At 38.0% G+C, this 27809-nt stretch overlaps 1 protein-coding gene across 4 annotated transcripts; it reads right to left on the bottom strand.

The window, feature by feature from the left end:
• Window positions 1–431: 431 nt before the first annotated feature.
• On the bottom strand, window positions 432–25934 carry NBN (nibrin). Of its 4 annotated transcripts, none has more exons than XM_037379496.1 (16): window positions 25706–25932; window positions 24003–24136; window positions 22743–22888; window positions 21216–21375; window positions 20690–20793; window positions 16012–16129; window positions 15554–15744; window positions 14407–14507; window positions 12116–12257; window positions 11451–11711; window positions 10704–11175; window positions 8849–8920; window positions 7681–7836; window positions 5056–5169; window positions 3997–4046; window positions 432–716 (listed from the first exon to the last, which is right to left on the bottom strand). In XM_037379496.1, exons 1-16 carry the CDS (start codon window positions 25734–25736, stop codon window positions 686–688), a joined length of 2283 nt encoding a protein of 760 aa, XP_037235393.1. In that variant the 5' UTR covers window positions 25737–25932; the 3' UTR covers window positions 432–685. The 4 variants fall into 4 exon arrangements, with proteins under 4 accessions (XP_037235393.1, XP_037235396.1, XP_037235395.1 ...); XM_037379499.1 differs by lacking the exon at window positions 25706–25932 and adding an exon at window positions 25142–25509 and having other exon boundaries at window positions 21216–21370; XM_037379498.1 differs by lacking the exon at window positions 25706–25932 and adding an exon at window positions 24659–25029 and having other exon boundaries at window positions 21216–21370.
• Window positions 25935–27809: the final 1875 nt, after the last annotated feature.

The following is a 27809-nucleotide window of genomic DNA, read 5'->3' as shown; positions in this document are numbered from 1 at the left end:
TGCTGTAAGATTTTTTAGTATCTTTTCTGAGTTTGTAGGAGTGTTTCTAGTCTAACTGTAGGCTGTTCAAACAAATTTTGAAGACCTAATAGGGCAAAGTCACTGAATTTTAGAATTTAAACATCTTTCAAATCTGCTGTCACACAAAACTGGTGGCACTAAAAACAATTTGATGTTACTAACTTCAAAAATAGAAAGAAGCTTGACCTTATCAATATTAAATACTTGTTTCCACAGACACGAATTTAAGTTTTGTCTAACTTATTTATGAAGTCTTCAGAAACCACCACCTCAAGACAAAATTGACAATATGCAAAAATCTAATTAACAAAGCCCTTCTGAAAAGAAAAAAGTGTGATGCTAACTTCCTTTTTTTTCCTAAAATACTACTGATAAGGAAACACTAGAAATCAACAGCCCAAAATGAAATCTTAAGCATCTATGGTATTTTACTGAGCATTACTCTGAAGCAAGCAACGTGAGGGTCTTGAAAACGTGCAATCTGTTAAGTACCAAGCAGTGAACAAAACTTTTCTTTTTCTTTAATAAAGCCAAGACTTAAAAACAAGTCTTACAATAACAGATAGCTCAAATAGTCATATGTAGGTATGTATTACACACTGTAACAGCAAACCTAAAGAACAGAAAAGACTGCTTGAAAATCACTGTAAATTCAGGTCACAATTCATCTTCTCCTTTTCACATTAGGATCATATCTGCAACAAAAAAGAAAATTTGTCACAAATAATTAAAACTTAATGATCTTCAAAGTTAACAATGTGATGCAAATAGCTTTATTATATATTTGTAACAGGGGATTAGTCGGCGTTCAGTCCCTTCCCTGACTGCACTTCTATAATTAACTACAGTTGCTACAATTTGACTGAAGGACGCACAAGCCAGAGCCTGTGCATGAACTACAGCTAGCCTTTACTAAAATCTTCACTGATTTCCTAGCTACTTAAAATCTTTACAGTTGAGACATCAACAAGTTTCCCCAACCCTTTAATGTCCCAACATTAAGTGCCTTACTAAAGAAAACAAACCAAGCAACCAAACAAAAAACTGCCAAAATAAAAATTAAGAAGGGGAGGGAAGGGAAAGGGCTACCATATATTCACAGCAATGTATATTTGGGCACAACTCAATCAGACAAAACCCTTCTGCTGCTTACTACTCCCACATAAAAACAGTTCCTTGCCTTACCTTCTCTTTTATACAGCTTCTGATTGATTTTTACTAATTTAGATCTACTTTCTGGATATACTGGTCACCCGATTTACTGCAGTATGTTTACAGTTTGCCTCTGTTTGACACTGCTGTCCCTTAGCCTTCTCTTTCTCTCCATTTGGGCTTTATTTCCCAAAATCCTGCATACCTTCTTTGGAATTTTGATGTATTTTGTATTCATGCATGAATAACGTACAGACGCAACTGAATGATCAGGCAGTTTTACTTCCACTAATTCTGCTCTCATTCATCAAGACTTTTTTTTGCTTAGACAGGAAAATGTGATAACTTGTGAGCCAAATTACATCACCACATAACTAGAAAGGTATTAGAAGTCACTGCTGTTGCTATACAACTCAGACCAGCAGAAATGAAATGTGTACCCTTTGAAAGAAATGCTCTATTATTAAATGTTAATTAACAGAGCAAGCTGTTATTGCAGTAGGATTTTCTGAATGGCTCATACACATGTTGACATGCAGTATTGTGTTTCTTTGATAGTGATTTGGATAAAGATATCTTTCTTCACCATACTTATTTTTCTACCTAAATGCACTATTTTTAGTATTAGTCAAATGCATGGCAGGTGATAAGTCAAACAGTGGTGGCTTTTTCACATAAAAACTAAGAAAATAAGGAAATCTTTGCTAAATATGAGATCCTTATATTAAATCTCAAAGCATTTCTTTGAATTTATTGCTATAGCATTGTAACACATCAGCTGTAACATTTAAATATGTCCTGGACACCGAATCCTGGGGGGGGGGGACACGGGGGGGACGACGACAGCAGAGATAAGTAGATAGGAGAAGGGGGTGATATGTGATGGACTGCCTTCAGGACTTCAACCCTGTCTGTGATGGGAGATGCTGACACCGACAGTCATGAACATCTTTTCATAACCTCCCCCACCTCACCTCCAGCCATTTTCCATGTTAAATGAAGCCTGGATGTTGTTTTCCAGACAGAAAGAAATCAAACAACATTATCAGAGAAAGGAAACTATACGGTGCCCGTGGCCTGAAATGGAAAAAGGACTACAGAGATTTCACTACTGTGGAGTGAATGCACAAAGAAACAAAAGACCTTGCTGGAACAGGGAGTGAAGGATACAAAGGGCTATTAACGAACATAACCCATTTATCTGTAGTCCTAGCAGATAGTACGATACGCCTTCCCTTCCTCCTCCATCTCTGTAAGTACTCAGCAGCAGCTGAGGGCACAGCTTTTCTTCCTAGCTCATCTCTACCTTGGAGTACTGCATGACCCTAATGGCACCTTCAAATGCAATTTTCATGGGAAACTGTAACTGTTACCATTAGCATTATGGCAAGTAGTTTTACTCAGGATTAAGGACAAAATTAGAAGTAGGTTACAAACTGCTGAACACTAAATTGCCTGTTTTAATAGTTTTGACTATGGAAACTTTTCTAAGTACAACTGTCCTAAACAATAGTTGAGATAAAAAGTTTTCTAAGCATGAATGCATACAAATTATCTAAGTTGCCACTGCTGTGTTTTGAAAGGCTAAAATTAATCAAGATATTTTGAACCAGTTAATACGCCAGCACAGCAATCAAGCTGCATCATGTTTTTATAAATGTCTTCATAACTGACATATATTTAAAGGGCTGTATGGCAGATGTAAAAACTGGATAAAGTAGCAAGCTTGGCTTAGAAATTTATTTGATTAGAGAGTGGTGAAAAATCATTAAATTAGGATTACAATTGAAAGTAACTGGACAGGAAATCAACTGACTAGAATGAATCCCTCTTTCAAAAAAGAGATTAGGGAAAGCAGTAGACAGCTGAAGTGAGGGTTATTAAAAGAAAAATGCTGAAACAGAGCGTGTTTTAGAGGCAAATGCAATGAGTTATGGCAAAGAGCAGTGGTAAACAGCAAAGGTGAACCTGGACCTACCAAAGAAATATCTCAAACTCCCGTGACATAAGCCCTGATTAAGACAGAATTAATCACTCTACTACACAATCAAGAGCATAGAATGATCAGTGTAAAAATGCCTCCTCTCAGTCTGAAAAATGGAAAGACAGTAAGGCACTGAGGGAGTTTCTAACAAAAAAAAAACCCCAGGTACAAGCTCTTTCATTGCGAATGAATGGTTTGAAAGCAGCTTAAGGTCTCAAAGGGATATGGGGGCCATACTAAAGGATTTATTTAGTTTTGTGGGGGTTTAATTTTTATTTTTAATTCTGAGAATCATTACTTCAAAGATTAAAAAAAAAAAAAGCAAGCAGTCCTGCCAATCACTTTCTCACAGCTGTTGTTTAGCTCCCTCAAGTGACAGGGATAGATAAGTGCTATGGCCAAAATGAAAAAGTGGCAGACCCCATCACCTTCTGCTTCGCATTTCAGATGACTGACTACGTTACAAGATCAAAACCTTCATTAGGCTCTACCTAATGCTAATGGTGAAAAGCCTGACCCGGGAATCTCTTTCAGCCTCTGTGAACAATCAAGTTTGCGCATATCAGCCAGGAAATAGCAACATTTTTGTTTGAGAATATTCTTATTAAAAAACTATAGCAAGCCTGAATGAAATTTAAAGCTTCAGGTATAAAAAAACAATTGAGTTGTTGAGTCATTGTGGCTATATTCCATACATGGGAATACATGAGATTTTGAAAAGAACAGTCAAAGCAGTCTTTTACAGAATTGGAATTTGTCAAAAAAAAAAAAACCAACCCAAAAAAAGATGTGATGCAAAAAACCCACACATTTTCTAAGTACAAACATAAAACTCTTACCTAAAGAGATCATCAGCAAGTGATTCTTCTCTTGCACGTCGGTTCTGCTCCTGAGAAAAGATGTTTACTCAATATTTGACATTAAGGATGAAGCTAATGAACAAACTATATAGAAGAAAAATATATTCCTGCACTAACACAGATTTTCCTGAAGAAATGTTTTCTCTAAGTACTCCATTCAGTGCATATTCACATTAGGTAATATATTTCACTACTCAAGTTTGGCTACTGCTAACAACTCATTGAACGGAGTTGTTCATGCAAGATAGCAATTTTGGTCAGAAATATGTTTGGGGTTTTTTTTAAGCATCATTATAGAAACAGGGAAATTTGTATCTGGTTATTGGTGCATAAAGGGAATTTTAACAAGCATTATCTATACGCAGGGGTTAAAAACAAAGGACAATCAAAAGTGTTGATGTACGGAGACCTCAGTCAGACTATGGAAGCAGAATACATATCATGAGAATACATCAGCAAGTATCTTTAAACAAACTATTGGAAAATGAAAGTGCTAGAAAACTGCTACGATAAAATATGGGGTTTTTTAAAAACTTTTACACACAAAAGGTCAAGATTTTTACAAAAGAAAAAACACTGAATTTATTCTTACTAATATATCTTCAGTATACTCCCAACAGAATTTTACTCAGGTATTTTCTTATCAAGAGTGCTGTATAACAATTTGAACATAGTGAACCATACAGAAGCTCTTTCTAGCTCCCTGTCATCATTTTAGAAGTCACGAGTTTCCATAATGCTTATTTTGCTTATTAAAAAAAAAATTCTAAATTACTGATTTTTGCTTTGAATCAGTATTTCTGATAACATGAGTGTCAAATGTAAAATGAATTCAAATAATCAGCAAAAAGATGAGTCTTACCACTGACCTTTGACTTTCAGTAACTTTTCTAATGTATATGATCCTATGAGCATGTGCACAGCTCATTGGCTGAGGTTTTATTTCAAGAATAAAATTCTGAAGTATTTCACAGTTTGGTATGACCACTTAAGTCAGTCAAGTTTTTGTTTGATCATCTTCAAGTAGTAATTCCTTACCTCCATTTCTTGCCTTAACCAGTCTTCGAGTTCAGAATTCTTTTTAGCATGGTGAGCAATCAAATCTAACCCTCCAATAATATACGGAAGTTGTCCTGCCCCTGGATAAGCTACCTGTTTGGACAATAAATTATTACAATTACAAAGCAAGGCAAGCACACTGCAAGTAGAAGGTCTGTTTTAATATATTCAGAAAGTCTATTCAGATATCACAGAAGTCAGTCAGTCTTCCTTTGCATAACATTTAATTAGAGATCATATTTCAGAGTCTGAAGTGAAAAAGCATTTACAGAAAGCTATTCACTCCCTTGTTTTACCAACAGAAAAACAAAAGCTGACAAGTTACATATCCTAAATAAAGCTGATAGTACATTAAAGAAGTTTGAAAACATCAGAAATTGATTTTTACCAACCGATTCTATTTTATTGTCAGAATGAATAAGCATCTATTGCAAAACAGTAGAAAAGGAAACACTATCAGAAATTTAACGTTATCTAAAAATGAGAACATATCACCAGAAAACTGGAAGTTGCATTAAGTGACTCACACTCTACATAATGCTTTACTGAAATGCATTTCTAGTAATCTTATACCATTTTTTAAATTATTGTTAATATCAGCTGAAGTGGTATTTTTACACTGAACACAGGATCTTCCTGAAATTATCTTCGGTACCCAAGCAAGTAATAATCTTACTTTTGTAAGATACTACATTTAGTTCCGTTTAGAAATCCAGGATTTATTAGATAAAATGCAAGACACTGAATCAGCATATACTTTATATGCAGGTTTTTGGAGAAGTCAAATTGCTAGCATTGTGGAGGTACAACCGGGAGTTATGGTAGGCATCACTTAATGACTGATTCCAGGTAACAGCTTGGAACAGAGAGTACAAGTACCTTAATAATCTAGCACAAGGTAAGCCTTCGTCAGCCTGGCACTGCTTCAGTCAATTAGCAAAATACTTGTTAACAGTGTAATATGGTATTTAAATGGTTTCCTTCTGTAGTTACTATACATTTAAAAATTCTTATATAAAATATTTCATAGAAGGGGTTGGGTTGGAAGGGACCTTAAAGATCATCTAGTTCCAACCCCCCTGCCATGGGCAGGGACACCTTCCACCAGACCAGGTTGCTCAAAGCCCCATCCAGCCTGGCCTGGAGCACTTCCAGGGATGGGGCATCCACAGCTGCTCTGGGCAACCTGTGCCAGGGGCTCACCGCCCTCACAGTCAAGAATTTCTTCCTAATACCTCATCTAAATCTACCCTCTTTCAGTTCAAAGCCATTATCTCTTGTCCTATCACTACATGTCCTCATAAAATGTTCCTCTCCAGCTTTCCCGTAGGCCCCCTTTAGGTACTGGAAGGCCGCTATAAGGTCTCCCTGGAGCCTCCTCAGGGCTGAGCAACCCCAGCTCTCCCAGCCTGTTCTCACAGGAGAGGGGCTCCAGCCTTTTGATCATCTTTGTGGCCCTGCTCTGGACTCAATTCAGTAGGTCCATGTCCTTCTGATGTTGGGGGCCCCAGAGCTGAATGCTCCAGGTGGGTCTCATGAGAGTGGAGTAGAGGGGCAGAATCACCTCCCTCAGCCTGCTGGTCAAGTTTCTTTTGATGCAGCCCAGGATATGGTTGGCTTTCTGGGCTGCAAGCGCACACTGCTGGTTCATGTTGAGCTTCTCATCCACCAACACCCCCAGGTCTTTGTCCTCAGGGCTGCTCCCAAACCATTCTCCACCCAGCCTGTACCATGCTTGGGATTGCCTCGATCCAGGTGCAGGACCTCGCACCTGGCCTTGCTGAACTTCATGAGGTTCACAAGGGCACACCTCTCAAGCCTGGCAAGGTCCCTCTGGATGGCATCACTTCGCTCCAGCGTGCTGCTCACACCACAGCTTGGTGTCATTGGTAAAATCACTCAGGGTGCACTCAATCCCAGTGTCCATGACACCAACAAAGATGTCAAAAGGAGTGCCAGTCCCAGCATCAACCCCTGAGGAATGGCACTCGTCACTGGTCTCCACTCAGATGCCAAGCTGTTGACCACTCTGAGTGAGACCATCCAGCCAATTCCTTATCCAAGCGGTCCATCCATCAAATCCATGTCTCTCCAGTTCTAAACTGGATGGTCTCAATTCCTTAGATAGTCTCAAACCCGACCTTCTCCTATAGCAAGTGGCTCTTCCATTCTCCCAGTCCCTGCCCTTGCCTTCTGCGACTTGTGCGGTGTGGCTGGAACACTTGCTGGTGAAGACTGAGGTGAAAATGCCATTGAGTACCCTCAGCCTTCTCCATGTCCCAGGTAACCAGGTCTCCCTATTTCCTTCCAGAGAGGGCCCACATTTTCCCTGGTCTTCCTTTTATCACCAACACACCTTTAAGAAGCTTTTCTTGTTGCCCTTCATGTCCCTGGCCAGACTTAATTCTGTCAGAGCTTTAGCTATCCTAACCAGGTCCCTGGCTGCTTAGACAATTTCTCTATATTCCTCCCACGCTACCTGTCCTTGCTTCTACCCTCCGTAGGTTGACTGTACTTCTACAGTCTTGAAGCAATACTTGGTAGTATTTTTAGACACTACTTTTAAATAGTGTCATCTTGTGACCATTTCAAATACACACTAACCTTTTTGAACTTTTTGAAATTTTTCTTTCCCCCGTAGCTGGTATTTCCAGTAAACTGGCTGTTGTGTCTTGGATGGCTGACAACCAACGATCTGAACTCAGTCAACAGAAGTCTGCTAGGAAGATTGTTGGAGTCATCTTGCAGTTCATTGTGGTTCTTATGTGGGAAGAACAAGGAAGGAGCACTTCAAGTGTGTAACAAGACATACTGAATATCTAACAGTATAAACTTTAGAGAAAGAAATTACCATGAGCACAGCTGAGGCAGAAGTTAGGATTACAAAAGGGTGAGAGGAAGCACTAGCAGTACTAGAGGCCAAGAAAATAGAGGTACTTCTCGGCCTCCTTACAGAGCACCAACAGAGCTGGGAGCTAAGTAGATTTTTTTTCTCTCTTATTTACATCTGTTGAAAAGACCAGCTCATTAAGAAATGCAGTAATAATAAGGAAGTCAATGTACCTCATTTCACCAGGATTTTAATTTTTTTTTCAATATAGCTAATATCTAAGAATTACTTATTCTTCCTCTCACCTTGTCTCCTACCTGGACTAATTTAATCAAGTGTACTTACTCTAATGGAAACTCCAGCTAACTCCACGGAAGAAAAAGTTGAATGTCTCCAGGTCAATTCTAGTCTACAGATTTACCATTCAGGCCAACTTTAGGGCTGTAAGCTGGACCTGATCAATGAAGCAACGTTTTCTTGTACATAAGAATGCTCATATGCCAGCAAGTCTACATGCACACTTTGCTGCTTGGGGCTAGATCTACACGGATTAAAAAGGAAGTCTGGGTACAAAACAACGTTGCAAGTAATGTTAAACTATCTTCGTGAACAGCTCCAGCCCAGATATCGTATAGTTGTTTGTAGCAAAATATAAACTGAACATCCCTTAATGTAAGCTGTCCCTGCACTTGGTATACCTGCACAGCATTCCTGCCATTACAAAAGCATGCAATGAACTACAGTTCACTGTCTTTTCACAGTCAGTAAGCTAAACTGTACTAATCAAATTTACACATGATTTTAAGGAGCACAATCTTCAGAACCTCCTTTATGCTGAAATACAATCCACAAAGACTATGTTCTTAAAAGCAAAATTTTGATGCATTTTATTAATGCTTCTCAAAGTTCGCTGTTCAAACTAACAATTAACTGGTTTCTTACCAAGACTTGCGACTCCTGCTTGATGTCACTTTTCATTTCTGAAGTTAGAACTGATCCAAGTTCCTCTTCATTCTATTTGATTAGAAATTATTTCAAATGTAACACTGAAATTAAATGCAAATGTAATTACATAAAATTGTTTTCTGCTATTTTCAGTGGAATAAGCATTTTCAAATCTATACAAATATTTAGACAGAAAAGAAACTGCACTGTACATTTAAATTTTTATGATTTTATGTGTACTGTAACAATTGATGGGGGTTTTTTCTACTAAAAAAATCACTATTATTTTCTCACTTTTTTTTTCCTTATACCAGTAGCCAGTATTGTCCATGTGTACAATCTTCAGAGTCCTGCCGTGTTCTGGAAAACACTGTAAAAACTTTTGAATATAAAAAGTTGCATTTTCAATTTTGTATGCTAAGTGTACATGTCTGCAGGAAGGAAATTTCATTACTAGGACAAGAAAGTATTCTGCAGATTGCTTTCCTCCTGTAGTTTAAAACCAGATTTGCCTTTCACAGATTACTTTCAATGGTAAAAAAAAAAATCAGATCAGTTTTAAGCAACCCATAGATTTTGAGTCACTCACATTCTCTGTCTTGCCAGATACATGAGGTGCATCTATACTTGAAGAAAACAGGCAACATAAATATGCCTGTGGAGCTTTATCATGAAATCTCCTTCCTATTCCACTGGAAATATAATTTATGAGAATAAAGTACGTCATTATTAAACTAGTCAGCAAAAATCTTTTAAGTGCACATCTGAAAAAATAACAATTTAGTTATACATAAGAATTTGTTTTCCCTCATGATCCTGACAAGAAGTTAGACTAGAAAAACTTCCCAGGCCACAACAAAATTCGAAAGACTATTCCAAGCAGCCATTTCAGTCTCTCAGTACAGTCAGACCAAACGGAAAATACCTCCTCTCTGATAGGATGCAGACCAAGAAATAAAGATTCTCTACAACTGTAAGATTTGTTTTTTGTAAAATTTGCCTGTTATTAACACACAAAAACCCAGCACTATAATGAAGTTCAAAATTCACACTTTGCCAGAAGCAAGCTCTAGTAAAGTATCGAGAGAAGAGTGTTAAGCTGGACTGAGCTAAGGATGCACAGAAAATTACTAATTATCATCTGATTCAAGGTATCTTGCAAATCCCAACTACTCACACATACATTCAAACTGATTCTCAGAAACAAAATCAGAGAAATAAACAAGAAAATTAATCACAGGCTGTATTTTGGTTTGGAGATTTTGTTTGTCTGGGTTTGGGTGGTTTGTTTTTGTTTTAAAGAGGACATTAGTGATTTGAATTGCCTCATACAGGAATTTTAATAATCTTTCACGTGACATCTAGAGATTCTGACTTGAAAGATGCTGGACCCTACTGTGGCATTCAACAGAAGAGGTCAACTAAAGGTCTCTTCAGAAAATTCATTACATAAAGGTAAGTATTATTTTAGTATAAATATCAGCATTATAATTAACACAGTAATATACAATTTGAGAGGTTTTTCTTGGACCAGGGGTATATTCTGCTGTTCTATCCACAGTACTTAGGCAAAAAGAGAGGAAAACTCAGAATACAAGCAGCTTTCAGTTCACAAAGAAACAAGGTCCTGAAGAATGAAAAACACTTAAGATAGGCGTAACACTGCAACATTCATGTGTAGCTTATACATCATGTCAATTTTTACTTCAGAGTTATTTGGGATGCTTAAGCAAACAAATTTTACAAAGCTACTTTCTGTATGCAGGCAGCCTCATTCTTAAAGAAGCTACCTAAATTCTTCCACCACAGTTGTAAATTTCAATATTAGGTACATGAGAAGAATATAGCTTACCAGTATTTTATTATCTTGCCTCTGCTTTAAATTTACTTCTCGAATCCTGCCTCCTTTGGCTTCCAAACATTTTTTTTTCCGTGCATTTCCTTGAGCTTCCTGGTCATGATCTGCCGTTTGATCTTCCCAGTCTAGATCTCTGCTTCCGAACACAATTTCTAGTGCCTCTGTATCTTCAGATAAATCACTGAACTCCTTTCTCTTCTTTGGTGCATGCTTTTCACTAGAAGCAGTTTTAGTGTCTCTTTTATCGCTTGTTAGTTTGCCATTTTCCCTCCTGAGCTCTACACCTGTGTCTTCTAACGCAAAATTTGGGTTTCGGTCCAGGATGTTATTTTCCTTTTGATGTTGTTCTGCTTCACTGTTCCGCACTGATGAAGCTGTGGGTTCAGTGCACTTGGAAACAAGCAATGACCTTTCCTCCAGTTTTGCTAGTTTGGGTTCAGATGTTTGTTCTTCTTCATCTCTTTCCCTTAGCCAGAAAGTAATTAGAAAAGAAATTAGAAAAGCATTTTTGAATACGACTAGCTGCATCCACAACAGCTTCCCGGGGTTTTAGTGGCTGCATTGTGAAATTCGAACATAAGAGCCCTTGGAAAAAAGCTTGCCATTCCAGGAAGCTGATCTAAAAATTACATTTTTAAGTACGTTTAGAATTAAACATACACGCCTTGAGTTAAAATTATTTTTCAGAAACGACACCAACAGAACAACAAGGTAAATAATGTCAAGAACATTTCAACATACCTTTTTCTAGCTACCTGGAAGTAATTTGTAATTACATTAGACTGGTGATGTGAAGCACAGTCACTAGGTTTATTAGCTTCTGAAATTTTAGATGGTGAGACAGGATGACTTTGACTAAATCCTGATGTTCTGTTTACTCTAGCCATCGATGTTCCTGCATTTGCACTGCCACTTGTGGTAGGGTTTCTCTTTACAGCAGTTACGTCTTGGAAAGCCATTTTGCCCCATCTATCCATCTGGGGAGTATCCTCTATCATCATACTACATTAGAGAGAAAAAAAGTGAAAACACAAGAACTTACCACAGAGATACACCGTAGAGTACCACTTTTTAAATTGAACATACTTATAAAAAATATAGGTGTACTTAAACTGTAAAATCTGCTACAATAAATACAGTTTTATAATTGTGGAATGCCAGTCAAACAGTCAAATCAGATATGCAGCATCTACATTTGTATCCAAGAGTCACGCAAGTCCTAACGTGATGCTTTCTACCACTCAAAAGCAGAACTCCTCTCACTGCAGACAAGTTGCAGCAGTTTAGTTAAGTGCCATTTCTAACAATCTATCTCTTTGCCCACGGCAATGATAGAGCTCCTCTGCCACAAAAGATTGCTTTATTTGCAACTATTAGCTTAGAAACTATTTCCATGAATACTTTACCATGTCTGCTTTTCTGTTTCCGTGTCAGCTAAATATACTGTGCTGTTATCTGCAGCAGGTGGCATTATGGTTTCATCCACAGCCAAGCTCTGGGAAATGGCTCTCCTTGCAACAGCTGGTGCAGGAATACCTTTAGTTACAGCTGCAAGATCAACACATAAGAATGAAAAGGTTAGTATCAAATCTGTGTTTCTTTGCAAGTGTTGTCACACATCAGTAACTGATCAGGTGAGATTTTTGTAAAATGGCCTTAAAGCCATTTTAATAAAACTATTAAGCAGATTTACTAAAAAAACCTGAAAGAAACAGTTCTAAAGGGCCATATTCTGGGGTTCAGTTTTAGTCAAATATTCCACTGAAGTCAGTCATGGAATTTTGCTTAAATAAAATGAAGTATAATGGGAAATCATATATTAATATGGACATAATGTAATTAATAAGCCATGCAACAAATTTTTTGCAAAACTGTCAAGAGCACAAAATTCCTCACATTTACAGCTTTACGATGGTATCTAACATGATTATTATACAGAATACAGAACCAATATTTGAAATCAAAAAATCTTTAGAATAAATGTCTTCTACAGCCGATTTCCCCTAATGTCTATAGTCAGGGGATTGCCTTAAAACATCCTTTGCTGCTTTCTATTTAGTTACTCTCAGTATTTCTCTGTAAAACAGAAAGAAGTGCATATACAACATTTATTTATATTCTTTCCTTTCACATGTCCTTGTTTCACACATTTCTTCTCCAAGTCAAAAGATAATAACATCTACTATTTTAACATGCCTCATCATGCTTATAGATACATTTTTTAATTACTACTCATCACTCAGCCCTTTTACATTTTTCCTGCATCTTGTTATGATTGAGACTAAGGTAACAGTATTACCCTTTCAGATGACCCATTCTATATACATTCATTCATTTTTTCCTACCAAGAACAACATATAGACACACCTAGCAACTACATCTTATGTATTCATTGCTATTCATTGTTCTGAGACAAAATCAGAGGAAGTAATCTTGTTTACAATCCCTTTGATTTGAACACTTACATGGAAGGTTTTTTTAAGTCCCAAAAAATATTTGCTAAGAGGGAACAAATGCTAAACTCTAAACACAGCTATTCTTAAAAGCCTGACATATAGTACATTCACACAATTCAATCAGACAACTTAATTTCTATCCAATTGTAACATTCAGACTGGAAACAAGAATCAGCGTGTTTGATATATTCAGATGTCTGCAAGGTCAGTATCTTTGTATCTTTAAATTCAATCTGATAATTATTTTGTATTGTTTCCTAAACTAACTGGATAGGCAACAGATCATATAGAAGTTATTCATAGAATACCAGTCAACCTAAGTATTTTTCAGAGCTCTGCCAGTACTGCACATACATCTTTCTCTCTTCAAAATACATTTTTGAGTAAGTAATGTTCCCATATGTAAAGGCAAATGTATGGGGGTTTTGTTTGATTTTTTAAAAAAATTATAGGATTTGCTACCTGATACAACACTTTGTAGAACAGAATAGAACATAAAATTATACACAGAACTTTGAACATTTTACAGAAACAAAACAGTAACAATTTTGGAAGATACGTGAAAAGAGAATTAGAGAAACAAAACCTCTTTCTGTCTCTCAAGCATTTTTGTTAGTACTGCATTAGCAAATACAAATTAAGTTTCAAGTCAAGACTTGGAACGCCCACCCCCAAACTATTACTTTAACAAACATGGCAATCATGTAATTGTTTTTACTTCTTACATTAAGATTATGTTTGATTTTGAACTGTGTGTGGGGCAGATGAATTTTGCTAAAGCAAATCCTTTTTTGAAAAACAAAAACAAAAAAAAAATAAATCAAACAAACCCAAGCTTTTACAAATTAAATCCCTTCCTATTCTTTCACTTTCTAACATTCATCTTTTACCTCCCTGTTACCACAGCCTTTTCATAAAAGATAGAATAGCATGGAGTTCAGACTACCACATATGTATTAATTCAACAAAAATGTGAACTTCAGAAGATTCTTTTAAAGTACCTTTCCTTTACAGATCAATGTACTATATGTCTGCTTTTTATGCTAGTTTTAGATCTGTACTTTTTTAATTACGAGTCTTAAATTTTCACTGCAGTTTATTGCCAGACCATTAAAAAAGCATCATTCTACTTTAGTGGTCTTGCAAAGCAAGACAAAAGAACATAAGCAGTTGATGCCCCTTTACAAAAAGAAATAACTGCCTCTCTAATGCTGTTAACTTATTACTACCCTTCCAATTACCTTTGTTACCAGCATGGTTTTGAGGGTTGCAGAATTTTTCCGTAGACATGAAGATAACTGCCAGTCCAATTTCGGCTTCAGGAATCGCCCTGAGACCCTTGCTGTTAACATAAAAAAAATGTAAGACAGACCGAAAAAATTTGTTTATTAATACAGAATCGAACCTGAATAGGTGAATGGGCACAGATATGACAAACTCCATTCCTCCTTTCAAAAACCATCAGTCTACACCACAATTTTCAAATACAGTAAATCAGCATAATTATCCATGATTACACCCATGTCCTATACATATGAACTTCCAATTGCCTGCTGCTGTAGCCACTGTCTAGTCCCAGTAATCTGGCTAATGCATCTCTCCCTAGCGGATTTCTGGGCATTTAACCAACTGCGCTCTACCTCTGATTGAAAAGTGTGAATGGAAAAGTGACTTGAAAGATTTCAACACTTATTACAAATCAGTTAAGCACATAAGAAAACCTTGCCATAAGAAAACCTTGAGTACAGTTCCCTGCATTTAGCAAGAAAATTCAGGGGAACTAGGTTTATGTATCAGGTTAAGGACTGGGATTTTGTTTTCTTTCATTGTTTTAATAACATGAAAATCCTAACATCTATAAAACATGCACTCCACCCTCTCACACAAAACCTACCACCAAAATAAAAACTGATTTTCAAACAGAAGCTACTCTTCAGAAACACTGTATACAAATAATTAAGACAGCAACGAACCACATGTCCTCAAGATGCCATTTCATCTGTCTTCCATTAAATACATATATTTATTGAAAAAGCATAGATAATATATTCTAAGAATGGAAAATAGATCAATTTTTAACTTGTTTTAAATAGAAGAAAACCCACTTGCTGTCTGTAATTTCAAAGCAGCTTCATTACAGTAACTTTTTATAGAATTGGATCCTCTGAAAAACAAAAGAAAACACAAACCCCATCAAATCCTCACAGAACTGCCAAGTCCTTTTTTCCCTGCTTCAAGAAATTTTAGTTACAAAATACTTAAAAGCAATGAAGAAAATACCCTCTTTATAAGCATCCTACTGCTTCAGTATGCATGCAAACACCATGACCAAATCTCTGCAGAAATTCTGAAATTACCCTACTGCTGTACAAGAGAACAATGCTGCACCTTTGCAAGACAGTCAGAATGGAATCAGTCCAGTTTCTCAAGGAGTCAGATCCTGGGATCTGAGAGTCTGCCAGCCCCACATCAACAACACAAACTTCTGGAGAAACTAGTGAAGATGTTTCTTTTCTTCCTTCTGTCATCAGCTTTGCTTCCCCGCCTCCAAGAATAACCACTGGACCCAGTTTCTTGTGCTAAAGAGAATGCAAAAAAAAATAAATATCTTAAAATACAGTCAGTTTGTAAGTATCAGCATAATGAACTACCAGCATAATGCTTATCACTGACGTACTAATGCAGATGTGATGTGTTCTGTTTCTCCCCCTGTATAGGCCACTGTATTTTAACAAGAGAAACACAAAGAAATCTTCTTTCCTGATGAACCCAGAATGAGTGTGAATTCAAAGAGAACCTGTGCCTAGCTAGCCCTCCAATATTTCTGCAATGTAAAGCCTGATTACCTGCTTGGCAGTTAGAAATACAAAAGTTTTTCCACTGAATATTTTTTTCCTTTCATGATGCTCAGATAAATCCAGTTGTTCAGTGTCAATGGAGGGCTCATCAACTGGAGGATAAAAGCTGCAAGAACAGAAAACTAAAGTTACAAAATTCAGATTTACCCATCAGTACTCGCTCATATTCCTTTCCATTTTAGAGTAAAGCTCTAAAGTTAAAATACTGCATTGCTCTGTTAAAACTATTTATATAAATATTTTTTTCAAGAGATTGTTAAGAAGAAACAGAGCCTCTAATTTCTCAACATCTAAGCTACGACCAAGAATTCTACTTTGACTAAGAGGACAAGACTTTTAGGAATGCATTCGACCTATCCACTCCACTTTAAGTATCTGCTGTACACTGTACACATATCTGTATTTTCCACTAACAATACTGACAAATGTGACTGCGACCTTCTGCACTTAACTCGAGCTAACAGTAAAACTCCACACAAAATTAGTCATCTTGCTCCCTCTACCCTTGAGGAGTAGACAGCCACCCCTCCTTCTCTTCTACTGGATCAAGAAACTGTGTACCACCACACTAGATGACAGCCTACTAACATGACAGAAAATAAGTACACTTTTCTTGCTGGTGGGATAGAGAACTGAACTGATTCACACTGCAGATTCTCAATTGTCTTCTCCAATACAAGAAAAGTGATCACAAATTCAGCTGGGGAACAGACAGGGCAAAAGCAGAATTCTCCCCTGAAGCTCTCATTTTTGTCACGGCCTGTGATCTCTGCTCTAGTTAATGATGGCATGCCCCCATCATAAAAAGCCTCTAGAGTTAAGACAAGCACGTGACTGATAATTTCAGGACAGTATTTACAGAATCTTTAAGCCACAAATTCACTACTACAACAGTTCTGATAGAACAAGGTGCACACTAGAAAGAAGGGAAAACATAGGTCAATTTAAAATCTATACTATACTACGTCTGTACCCAAACAGCAGTTTGTGTACTTACTCTTGCTGATCACAGAGCTACTTATCTTTATTCTGACTGCTGATTATACATCCTTCTCATACTACTATGCAGGGGAAAAAAAAGATGCTCAAACACACTCCCAAAATCTACTTCAACAGGATAATAAATTACATATATAGAGACATAAATACACTTGGATATTTTTTTTCTCATTTATGCAAAGATTAGCAGATTCTAAGCAAGAAACATACTCCACAAAGTACTGAAATATTATTTAAGACCATTTTACCAGACTTTTACCATCTGTAAACATATAAAAATTCTTCAGACACTGTGAATGTTCACATACTTATAACTGAACGCAAGAATAAGCATATAAATTTTCTATTGCATTCACCTGTAATTCAATCATGATAAGCTAAAATGTACTATATAAGCACACTTCATTTTAAGCAATCTTTGTTCTTTTGTGTTCTTCACAATCAGTTCCTGAAGCTTTACATACACAATGGAAATTAACCAGCCTGCAACTATCAGGTTTTGAAAAACTAGGATTTGATAAGTTTCAGCAACCTATTCAAGTCCGTTTATAAAAATACTGTTGCATTGAAATAGACATGATGAAGTGTACTAACTGCAAGAAATAGGGCAACTCAGATTTTAGTTACTAGACCAGAAGACTTCTGATACTGAGTCCCATAAAGACAGTTATTAACCTAAGATAAATACAGGGGGCAGTCATCTTTAAAGACCAAAGGATGAGTAAAAAGGGAAAACCCGCAGTTTCCATTACTTTGGAACTGGACTACAGTTTCTCTATAAACACATTTCAAACCTCCGTTTTTATTTCAAACCTCTGTTTTTTAATTTCAGCAGGAAGCTTCAACTGATCATCTCTTCAAAGAAAACTTTGACTTGACTTTGAAACTCTTACCCAATGCTGATCTAAGCTCAAAAGGCAACATAAGTCTTCTTCCATCTTAGGATTCTGAAGTGCTCCTTGTACTCTCCCCCTATAAGCTTTGAACAGTAACACCATTATCCAGAAAAGACCTTCTACAGTCTTGAATCCTTCAATAAATAAATTTTGACTCTTGATGAGTTTCTGTTAAAGGCTCATTTATTTTCCTACTTTTTCAAAGCCCTGCACTACTTACAGTGGACTGGTGTAATAAAACACGTTATTTCCTACAGAGCTGCACTTATGCAGCCGTTAGTGAAATCTTTGGTTATTGCTCTTCCTTGCATAGGTCATCAGAGTACCAGAACACTGGAGTAATATATTTCACCATAAAAAGCCTCAAGTAAGAAGCCCCACATTCATACATGAACTGCAGGTTTGCAATTCTGTGAAGCCTTAGTGTAAACAAAAAGAAGTTTTAACTTTTTTTAACTTTAAGATTTTATTTCCCTAAAACTTTTTGGGATCAGCTCTACAGTAGTAATGAAGATTAATTAACAGTGTCACCCTGTATTACCGCATTGATATACATTTCTTATTTCATAAGTATTCAAACTAGTATTGCCCCAAGTTTAGTGTCTTGCGCATGTAGCAGCTCAGGTCATCTCTAGCTACAATGCACAATGTAGAGATTCCCTGTGAAAGTTAAAACCATTTTTGGAAATTGAATGCAAACAGCTGCTAAGTAAGTTTTCAGAATCTTCTCACAAGCTACATCTTAAAATACCACCTATTTAAAATACTGTAATTATTTTAAATATAGATCTATTACACCAGCTGTTCCATTTAGCTTGATGCAGAACTCTCTCTTTGAAAGCTACATCATGCATATACTGCTAATGTCACTAACATTTAGTCAGCTCAATTCCTCCAAGAATCTTAATAGTTAGCAAAAATATTTGAGGGAAACATATCCATCTGGTTTTATTTTAGAGAGCACTTAATAGCTCAGTTATACTGTCACTCCTGTATCAAAAGAAATGGACAAACATGTACCCTAGTCTCAGGAGCCCAAGGCACTGTCTGCTTGTTAACAGACAGTAACAGCAGTCTTACAGCTAGGCAATGTTAGATAGACCAAGCAAACTTCTGACTGTACAACCAATTGTTAGCACCTCTAATAAAAAAAACAAAACCCAAAAAACTGCCAGAAAACCTTCACACACCCTTATAAAACAATGTAGAAGTAGAAAGAAAAGTTACACTCCATGAAGAATCCTCTTTTCCAAAACTGAAGACCCAATGAATTTTAAGCCACTCACAGGTGACCGATTTGACTATTATATAAACCCCTGCAAACATAAAACAGCATCTAGAAACTAAAGACTAGTTGCTACCAATTGCTCCAGATTGGCACCTGTATTGTTCTAACAACATACTGTCACATTCTGCAAAATACATTTTACCACCTATCAAGTGCAGCTTACTGCTAATCCTCTACAGCTTTGTTTCCATTACTGTGTGTGCACCATTGAGGCTTGTTTAGATGCCCTTTTCCTTCCAGCCCTGTTCTTCAAACTACACTGTTTGTGGTTTGTAGATACCAATGACTATCATCAGACCTCCTGAAGAAAATAAATTGCTATATTCTAACATGGATGGATGGACATGTATCTTGTACGTATGTAAAACCAATAGTGACCTGATTCTTCTTCACCACTTATTCTCCCCTACTCAAATGTCTGGTGTTCAACATCCACCTGGTTGTTGGATGTTGAAACATCCATGCAGAAAACAATACATGCAGAACAATCATAGTGTCTTAAATGCATCTGAAGTAATTTCACAAGTTTTTCTCACTGTACACTGACATTAGAAGTTCAGCATGTTATTTTTCAAATGCCAAGTACTATTACAATTTCCTTTCATTGTGTATTTCATTTCACAGTATCTTCCAAAGCAAACAAAGAAAAGAAGCGATTAAAAAAACCACAGGTACCCACACAGTTTACCTTTTAAAAAGACAGAATGGATATTTCTCACCTGCATTAATCAAAAATCAAAATAATAATTAAAAAGCCCACCCAAAAACCAAAACACAACTGTCTCCCATTTCAGGTAAAAATCGTAGCAATACAGGCTCAGATGGAACTCTTGTATACAAAAATGGGCCTATTTTACACTTTTCTACATAGAGAAAATAACCAAAAGGGCTATTCTACATACTTAATTGAAAAAGGAATTCTTACTTTGGAACAAGTTAATTTAGCCATGAAAACAATGAGTATTTTATTCTCACATAGGGAAGACCAATGCACATTAATCTCACTTCATCTCTTAACAGATAATTAACCACCCCTGCTATTTCAGGGAATTCAATGGTAAGCCTAACTCTATTTTGACCAAAGTTTACAGTAAACTCAGTAACTAACTGCATACTAGGAAAAAATGTCTACATAATTAAATACGCTTGATATAATTTCTTCAATAAAATTTTAATTTTCTTTATGTATCAATTCCCAAAAGAGTTTAAAGGTTGCTTCAAACATATCAACAAAACAAGTTCCTACTTAGAACTAGTAACAACTCTAAGCATACAGTCAATTCCAAGAGCTCATTTTATAACTCTTGGAGACAAGAGCAAGAAAATTGCCTGAATATTAACACGTGTCATATTAAGCATTCTTCCACAAATCAAGTTACTGTAAATCACACATTTTGTCAAATATGATCAGATAAACATGTAGGTTTTCAATAATCTAACTCCCTTAAATTTAATTATGTGACAATGAAAACATGACACTTACCTTTCATGATTTGGCAACTGTTGCCTGGACTGAACAGCTTTGATTAATTCAACAAAAAACTCTGGTTTTAAAATTGGTCGACCACAAATTAAAGCACATATAGTCTGAAAGGACAAAAAAATGCTTATTTACTGTATGGAAAAAGTTCAGCTAGAATATGGTTCAAATGACATTAGCCTTTTAAGATCTGAGATATGGAAAACATCACACAAACAAATAAAACAGTACTGTATTTTGCTACTGAAAAACAGGATTGTTTTGCTTCTAACAACCTAGCTTTTAATTGCCGTCTTGTCCAAAGTTATGAAAATGTACAAGGCAACTGATGAAAATCAGCAAGTCTTCAAAACTGGCTTTTTTCATTTTATTTCCCTCCAACCTCCCATCAACACATAACCTCTTTCTAAACTTGGAGGAGCTAACTTCATAGCTTTGTAGAAGAAAATCTTGAGCAGGTCTAGAATTTAATTTGCTTTTGTGGGAAAACTGCAAAGCAACACTATCAATATGCAAAAGCTCAGCCTACCTTAACAGTGACTTTTACTGAAACCATTACAAGGTGAGTACAGTCTTTTGTCCATTCATTCACTACAAGGCCTCCAAGCTGCTGGATGGCTCGATGTAAAGCACTTTTCTGAGCTAAATCTAAACACGAGGAGCAGACAACCAAAGGTTCATATTCTACTCTGCAAAGAACAAGAGAATTGCTGTAGTTATTTCAGCCAATCATTACGATGAACAAAGCTGACTTAACTATCACGTTTGTGTCTCAGGGAAACCTGAAGGAAAGAAAACCAAAACCAAACAAAAAACCACACACACAAAACCACCCATACTCTTACCCAGATCAAAGACTATGTTTTAAAGTTTCCTGAAGAAAGTAAATACTAATTTTTATTCCAAAAAAGTAATAACATTTTGACTTAATGTCTGAAATACTTCTAAGGACTTTTGGGTCTTTCACAGACATCACATAGAATTCGTGCTTCAAAAAAACACAGGGAATATCAGATGAAATTGAGTGTGTTCTTCCAAAGGCAGAAGTATGCTTAATAGAACAGTTCCTAAACAGATTAATATTGAAAAAAATTCTAAGAGCTGTAGAATGCAAATTCAAGCAACTTTTTCCTAACATTGCCATTACTCTTGACCATAAGCTTATTTGTATTTGTAGATCTTCCATATAGAATTACAGCATATCAAATTCCAGGATTTGATTCCGTTTAGTTTACAAAGCAGAAAGAAATTTAAATTATCTTTCCAGTACAACAGTCATGATGTATCTGGTCTCATGGCATGATTCTTGTACCATATTTCAGGTGCATATTCAGGTTTATCTACAATACCAAAAATAATTTATTGTCATAAGTGGAGGGAGATGCATTTTTTCCTGTCAAAAAATACCAGCAGCAGTGACAAAACTGAGTCACATTTTAAGGAACAAAGCCAACTTCTGGTGGCTTTAACACTGATTATAATGGTCATCAGAATTTGTTCTATTTACCCACAACTTAACTTCAAGGAGTGCTTCCTATATGTAAACATAGCCCTGGCTACCAAGTTACATTTGAAAAGTTAGCAAATTGGGTTCACTACAAAGAATGCACGCGCATGTCACAGCAACAAGCATTCAGCATGTCAGTTCTTCTCTTGTTACACTATCAACAGTGAACGACGGCTCAGACAAGCTCTCTCCCTGCCCTAAACTTTGTTTAGAACTATTTGTTTCAGGATGTTTTTCTTTGCCTAAGATGGCCTCACTGCACATGTATGAGTACAAACACTCACTGTACATGATACAACATCTTCCAAAATGCCAGTGCTTTACTATGAATAATTTTAGTTTCTCAGTGTCAAAATAAATTATATTATAAAATTAAGTAATGGAAAACCATTGCAGAAGCAGGTGTGGAACACAGGCAAAATACTGCTCACCTCCTTTGCTTTCTAAAGTCATCACTGCTGTATCGCTTGATGAGTTGTATGATGTGCTAAAATACTCTTTTTAAAAACTGCAATTTTCTACTTTGCATTTTATAATCAAAGCACTTACCTAAACTTGCTCTCAAAGACTCCAAAGTTGATTCTGTCACCAGACTGCAAAGACACTGAACTGCCATTGAGTTTTGATCCATTAACAAAGGTACCATACTTAGATGTATCTGTTACTGTTAATACAGGGACTGAGAGAGATTGGCTCTGAAAATAAACATAAATAGCCATTATAGTTTATCAGAATGAAATAATTTTACTAGAAAGAGGTTACTACCATCGGGGATCAAAGCACTAGATAAATAAGAAAAAGCTCATAAAATACTATCTTAAATAAACACTTTGTACAATGAGATTGCCTACACATAATTATTCACCTTCTGGTTTTCACCTGTGAAGAAATAAGAGAAAACATACATATTTTTAGCTTCAGAACATCTGTGCTTCTTACATTCAGACCTTATGGAGGCTGTGCAAGGCCCAAAGCCTCTGCTAGTGCAACTTAGCAAGGCTCTGAGATTCATTATTGATGCTTTCACCTTCCATTAAGCCTTGGCATAGGTGCTCAAGTCACTTTCCTTCACTTCCTTCCATGAACACTGCTAGTCTTCCACAAGTTCCAGGGCATGGTGACACCAGCACATCTTGAGAAGAGATTAGATACTTTCGTATTTCCCAAAAGGATCACAAGCCAATGAGAACACCGTCAGCTTGTTCTCATGAAATTTTGCCAAATAGTTATACACTATTTTCAGTATTAAAAAGACAAATACATTTTATGTATTTAATGTCAAACTCTATACACAGTTACACAAATGAAATTCCTGCTGACCAGCTTCAAAATGTCCATAAACATTGTAACATGTAAATGAGAGTAAACTGCTGCTTACTAATTCTCCTTGGGCATTTTTATTTTCAGTCCCCTAAGCAAATACAGAATTCATGATATGGAACGAAACACGAACTAAGCCTGCAGTAAGACAACTGAAGTGCTTCCCAGAACCAAGATCTAAAACTTGTCTAGATAATAAAATTTAACTGCATCATTTTCCTGCTGTGATTCTTTTAATACAAATTCCTAGTGAATCTTTAACCTGGGATAAAAGGGAGCTTGGACTAGTAGAATTACGCCACTAAATTTCTCAACACAGGCAGGCAACACTGAGGAAAAAAAATAAAAGTAAAGATTAAGGAAAGACAGGTGATCTGCGGTTCTATTCCAAGCTGCAACCAGTGAGCGCAAAATGAGAGTACGTATGGTCATGGCAGACTGAATTATCCACACAGTACATTGATATGCAGTAAAATGCTAGCCACTTACAGGGGTTGTTTCAGGACGATTTACTGTCAGAACTGCATGACTTCGACTGATGGACTGGTCATCCTGAATTAAAATTGCACAGTTTTTGCGTCCAATAATATATTCCGTACCACTCAAAAGCCGGTATGGCTCTCCTGAAAATAAACAAGAGACAGAAAAATACCAATTTACAAAAAACTCCAAAATACCCAAAGTACTTAGGAAACATTCAGAAGTTTGTAATATATCTAAAACTCAACTTTGTCATGCATCATTTATTAGTCTGACTAGAATTAGGCATTTAGTTTATAGACAAAATGTCTTTCTTCCCCTCTCCCTCCCTTTGTCCATTATAAAAGGATACATTTTATGATAAGCAAAGCAGTTACGAAAGTGGCAACGCACTTTTTTTTCAAGGACAATATACTTTTACTATTACTTCTTAACTTCTCTCTTGTATTATTTCTTGAAGATTGTTACATATAGAAAAAGAAGAAAAAAATAATTACAATGTAAGATAACCTTCCCAAAACACAAGTTCTCAGGGTGCTGAAATTTTTTGAAGATATGCTATTTACACAACTTACTAAGAGGTTCAGAGGAAAATGTCCTGCTAACAAATGTAAGAAGTTCTGCAATGTAAATCAGAATGATACTCGGTAAGTTCAGTCTCTGACCTATGCTTTAGCTCATTCTTGGTATCTCTCATCTAGACCACGTGGTGGCTTCTCAGTGGATGGCTTGACTACATCTGGTCAAGAGAACTAGAAATGTTTCTTGATGAAAATGATATCTACAGATTAAATCCTAGTTCTCAGCCCTGGGCAAATAACTTTCCAAATATGAACTGCACAGAAACAATCATTTTTAATATGATGCTCCCAGTGTTCCGGCTCTTGAGCGAGAGTCTTCCAGGCTGTAAGAGGTAAGTCAGTTCAACAGAATTCAGTAGGTACTGTTGCTACTAGGAGATAAACCAAACACACAATATTAACTCCCAATGAATTAGGAAATAAAAGGCAGATGCAGTTGTGATAGGACTACTCATTATACAGAAAATATTTAAGTCAAGAAGGAATTTATGTATTACACGATACACTGATAACTTGATAATAGGTATCAAAGCTCCTATGGATAAGAAAACTGATAAAGAAACGCACCGTGGCAATTCAGTTTCAAAACTCTGCACCCAATAATCAACACGATGTTTTAAGTTCAACACTTGGCCCTTGAAGCATCAACATAATATTTAGGCATCTTTTCTGAGAGACTCCTGAGCTCACTTCTGCCTCAGAGCTCAGCTCCTCGGGTACTGTAACGGGGCCCCGCACCCCGCCGGCCGCGGCAGCGCCCCAGGACACCGCAGCGGGGCTCGCAAAGCGAAAAGCCCGATCAAACCTAACAGGAGCCCGGGTCTGTGGCGCCCACGGGAGAAACGGCGCCCCAGGTGCGGCCAAGCGCCCAGAACTCGTGTCACCGCCGGGCCACAGCGGGCCCACGCAGCCTTGCCCGGGGAGCACGGCAGGACACAGGGAGGGCCGCACGGCCGGAACCCCGGCACTCGCAGCGAAGGGCCGGGCCGAGGCCCGCCGCCGCCGGACCCCAGCTGGAGCCCAGGGGCCTGTGTCCGCCCCGGGCAGCCGCGCAGACGCAGGCCGGGGCGGGAAGGTGGAGCGGGCCGCGGTGCCAGGCCCGGGCCCGGGCGCAGCCTGCCGCTCCCTCACCTCTTCCCGCGGCGGGCACCAGCTTCCACATCCCGGAGGGAGGCCAGGAGCGCCTCAGCGGCAGGAAGGGGGGAGGGCGGCTCGGCCCTGCACCCCGCGGCGAGCCGGGCCGACGCCAGCGAAGGAAGGGAAAGGAAGGAAAAAACCCCGCTCGCTGCCGCGGGGACCGCCGCGTCGCTGCGGGCGAGAGCCGGGCCGAAGTTGCGGCGGCAGGGGAAGGGAGGGGAGCGGAGAGCGCCGGCTGCCGGAGGCGGGCAGCCACTGCAGCTGGGGCCCGGCGCGCAGGCGCGGCGGCCTGGGGCAGCGTGGGGCGGGGGCCTGCCCGGCCTCGGGGAGGGCCCTGGTTTCCCGCCAGCCGCGCTTGGCGTCTCCTTCTTTCACCCGTTCTCGGCCCAGGACCACGCTTCGGCACCCCCGGGAGCTGCCGGTTCCCCCGCCCGGTGACAGCTGAGGTCGGGACTGACAGCCCCTGGCCGAACCGAGGGGGGTCCCCGGGCCGCGCGGGCGGGGCGCAGGTGGGGGCCGCAGGTGAGGCTGGGTCGGGCCGGTGAGGCCTGAGGAGCCCCCAGCCCACCCCGGCAGTCGTGTCCCTCTGCCCTAGCCTTCATTAGGCACTAATGCCCCTAACCAAATGCATAGCATGAGGAACATTAAATGCGACAGAGATTCATCTTATACGTGAAAGCAACTTTTGGATAAAAAGAAGAAATAAACTTCCTAGAATTTTGAGTAAAAGAAAAAACACCTGGGATTTTCAAGGCCATTCAGCAGGCTTCCATCTCGGCTAGCATTGTGCTGTCCTTCGGGAAACCAGCATGTGCATCATTTTTTATAGTTAAAAAGGCACAAAAACATTCCTTTTCTACATGCCACAGATGCTTTAAAACCCACCCTTCTTTGGAGGGGATGGAAAGGGGCCTGTAGATAAAATAATGAAATTGTAAAGTCCAAAGACTTTCTACTCTGTTATGCTGAATTTTCTGGAAAGGAATAGCAGAGGACAGGTATGGAGAAGCCCTATGTGCATGACTCCAGTCACACACATTTGAGGTACGGCTCAAAATACCTGTTTCTCCTTGTGCTACGCAGCTCCCAAGCAGCAAGGTTGTCCACTTGGACTCCCAAGTCAGCTTCCAGTTGCCCACAATTAACATCAGCCAACAGTTGGAGAGCAAATGTCTTCCTACTGGGCAATCAGCTTGCTTCTCAAGTGACGAATATGAGTAATTGTTTGCCATTTATCTTTGCAAAACAGTGGAAGCTTTTGGAGGTATGTCTACAGCTAGTTAAGAGGTTTTAGCATCAGAAAACCTGTGGAATTTAAATGGACCGGGGGAACTCAGGATATTTTTTGTAACAGGAAATGATTAATTTAAAACATACAGAAAAGTAAATACGAGCTGTCAGAAATGTTTCTGTAGAATCATAATCTGTTAAATCTCCATGTCTTATAACTTTAAGTATCCTTTGACCTTTTAAATGTTCACTTAGATATCTTTCTATATTTTCCTTCCTGTGCTTCTCCTAAAATAAATGATTCCCATCATTGTGCGTTTTCTTCATCTTTACTTGTCTGTTTAGTCCCTCATAACTTGCAATTTCAGTCCGTTTTAAGCTAGGGTGACCAGAAATATAGACCATATCCTAAATGAGACTATTTCTCAGCTTTATATAGCTGTACTTAAATATTCTCTGTATTGTTGTCATCATTCTATGTCTTAAATACCCTATTGGCTTGACTTTTGTGATCACAACCTCCTATGACAAATCATCCATCACAAGAAACTGTATGAATCCTGTAAACCCTATTATTATGTTTATACTTTCAATTTCCCTGCATTTATCCAATTTTATTTTATTTTCTGGTACCGTGTTTTCCCATTCATTTATAGTCTACACTTCTTGAGTTCTTGCCTGTCTCTCTGATCCTGATTGACCTAACTGTCTGTCCTCCAATATTTCTTGGTTTTCTACTTGTTCCTTTTTTCAGTTCATAAATAAATGATTCAGCAGAGTCCAAAACTCAGAGACTATCAGAGCAGAAAGTGTCATTTCAGATATTCTTAGGGACTGCAAGCTTAACTTGCATAGAACTGGTGAAATA

Source organism: Falco rusticolus, chromosome 3 (genome assembly GCF_015220075.1).
Source record: "Falco rusticolus isolate bFalRus1 chromosome 3, bFalRus1.pri, whole genome shotgun sequence".
NCBI lineage: Eukaryota > Metazoa > Chordata > Aves > Falconiformes > Falconidae > Falco > Falco rusticolus.
Note: the sequence above shows the minus strand (reverse complement) of the source record. Positions and strands in the feature narration are given on the sequence as shown.

Excerpts from the sequence above, each read along its gene's own strand:
- NBN (XM_037379496.1), bottom strand. The coding sequence starts at position 25,736 with ATGTGGAAGCTGGTGCCCGCCGCGGGAAGAG. Across the intron at positions 11,712-12,115 it reads GAAACAGAAAAGCAGACATG|TATGATGATAGAGGATACTC; the intron begins GTAAAGTATTCA and ends TCTCTAATGTAG. Across the intron at positions 7,837-8,848 it reads AGCAGGAGTCGCAAGTCTTG|AACCACAATGAACTGCAAGA; the intron begins GTAAGAAACCAG and ends TTCCCACATAAG.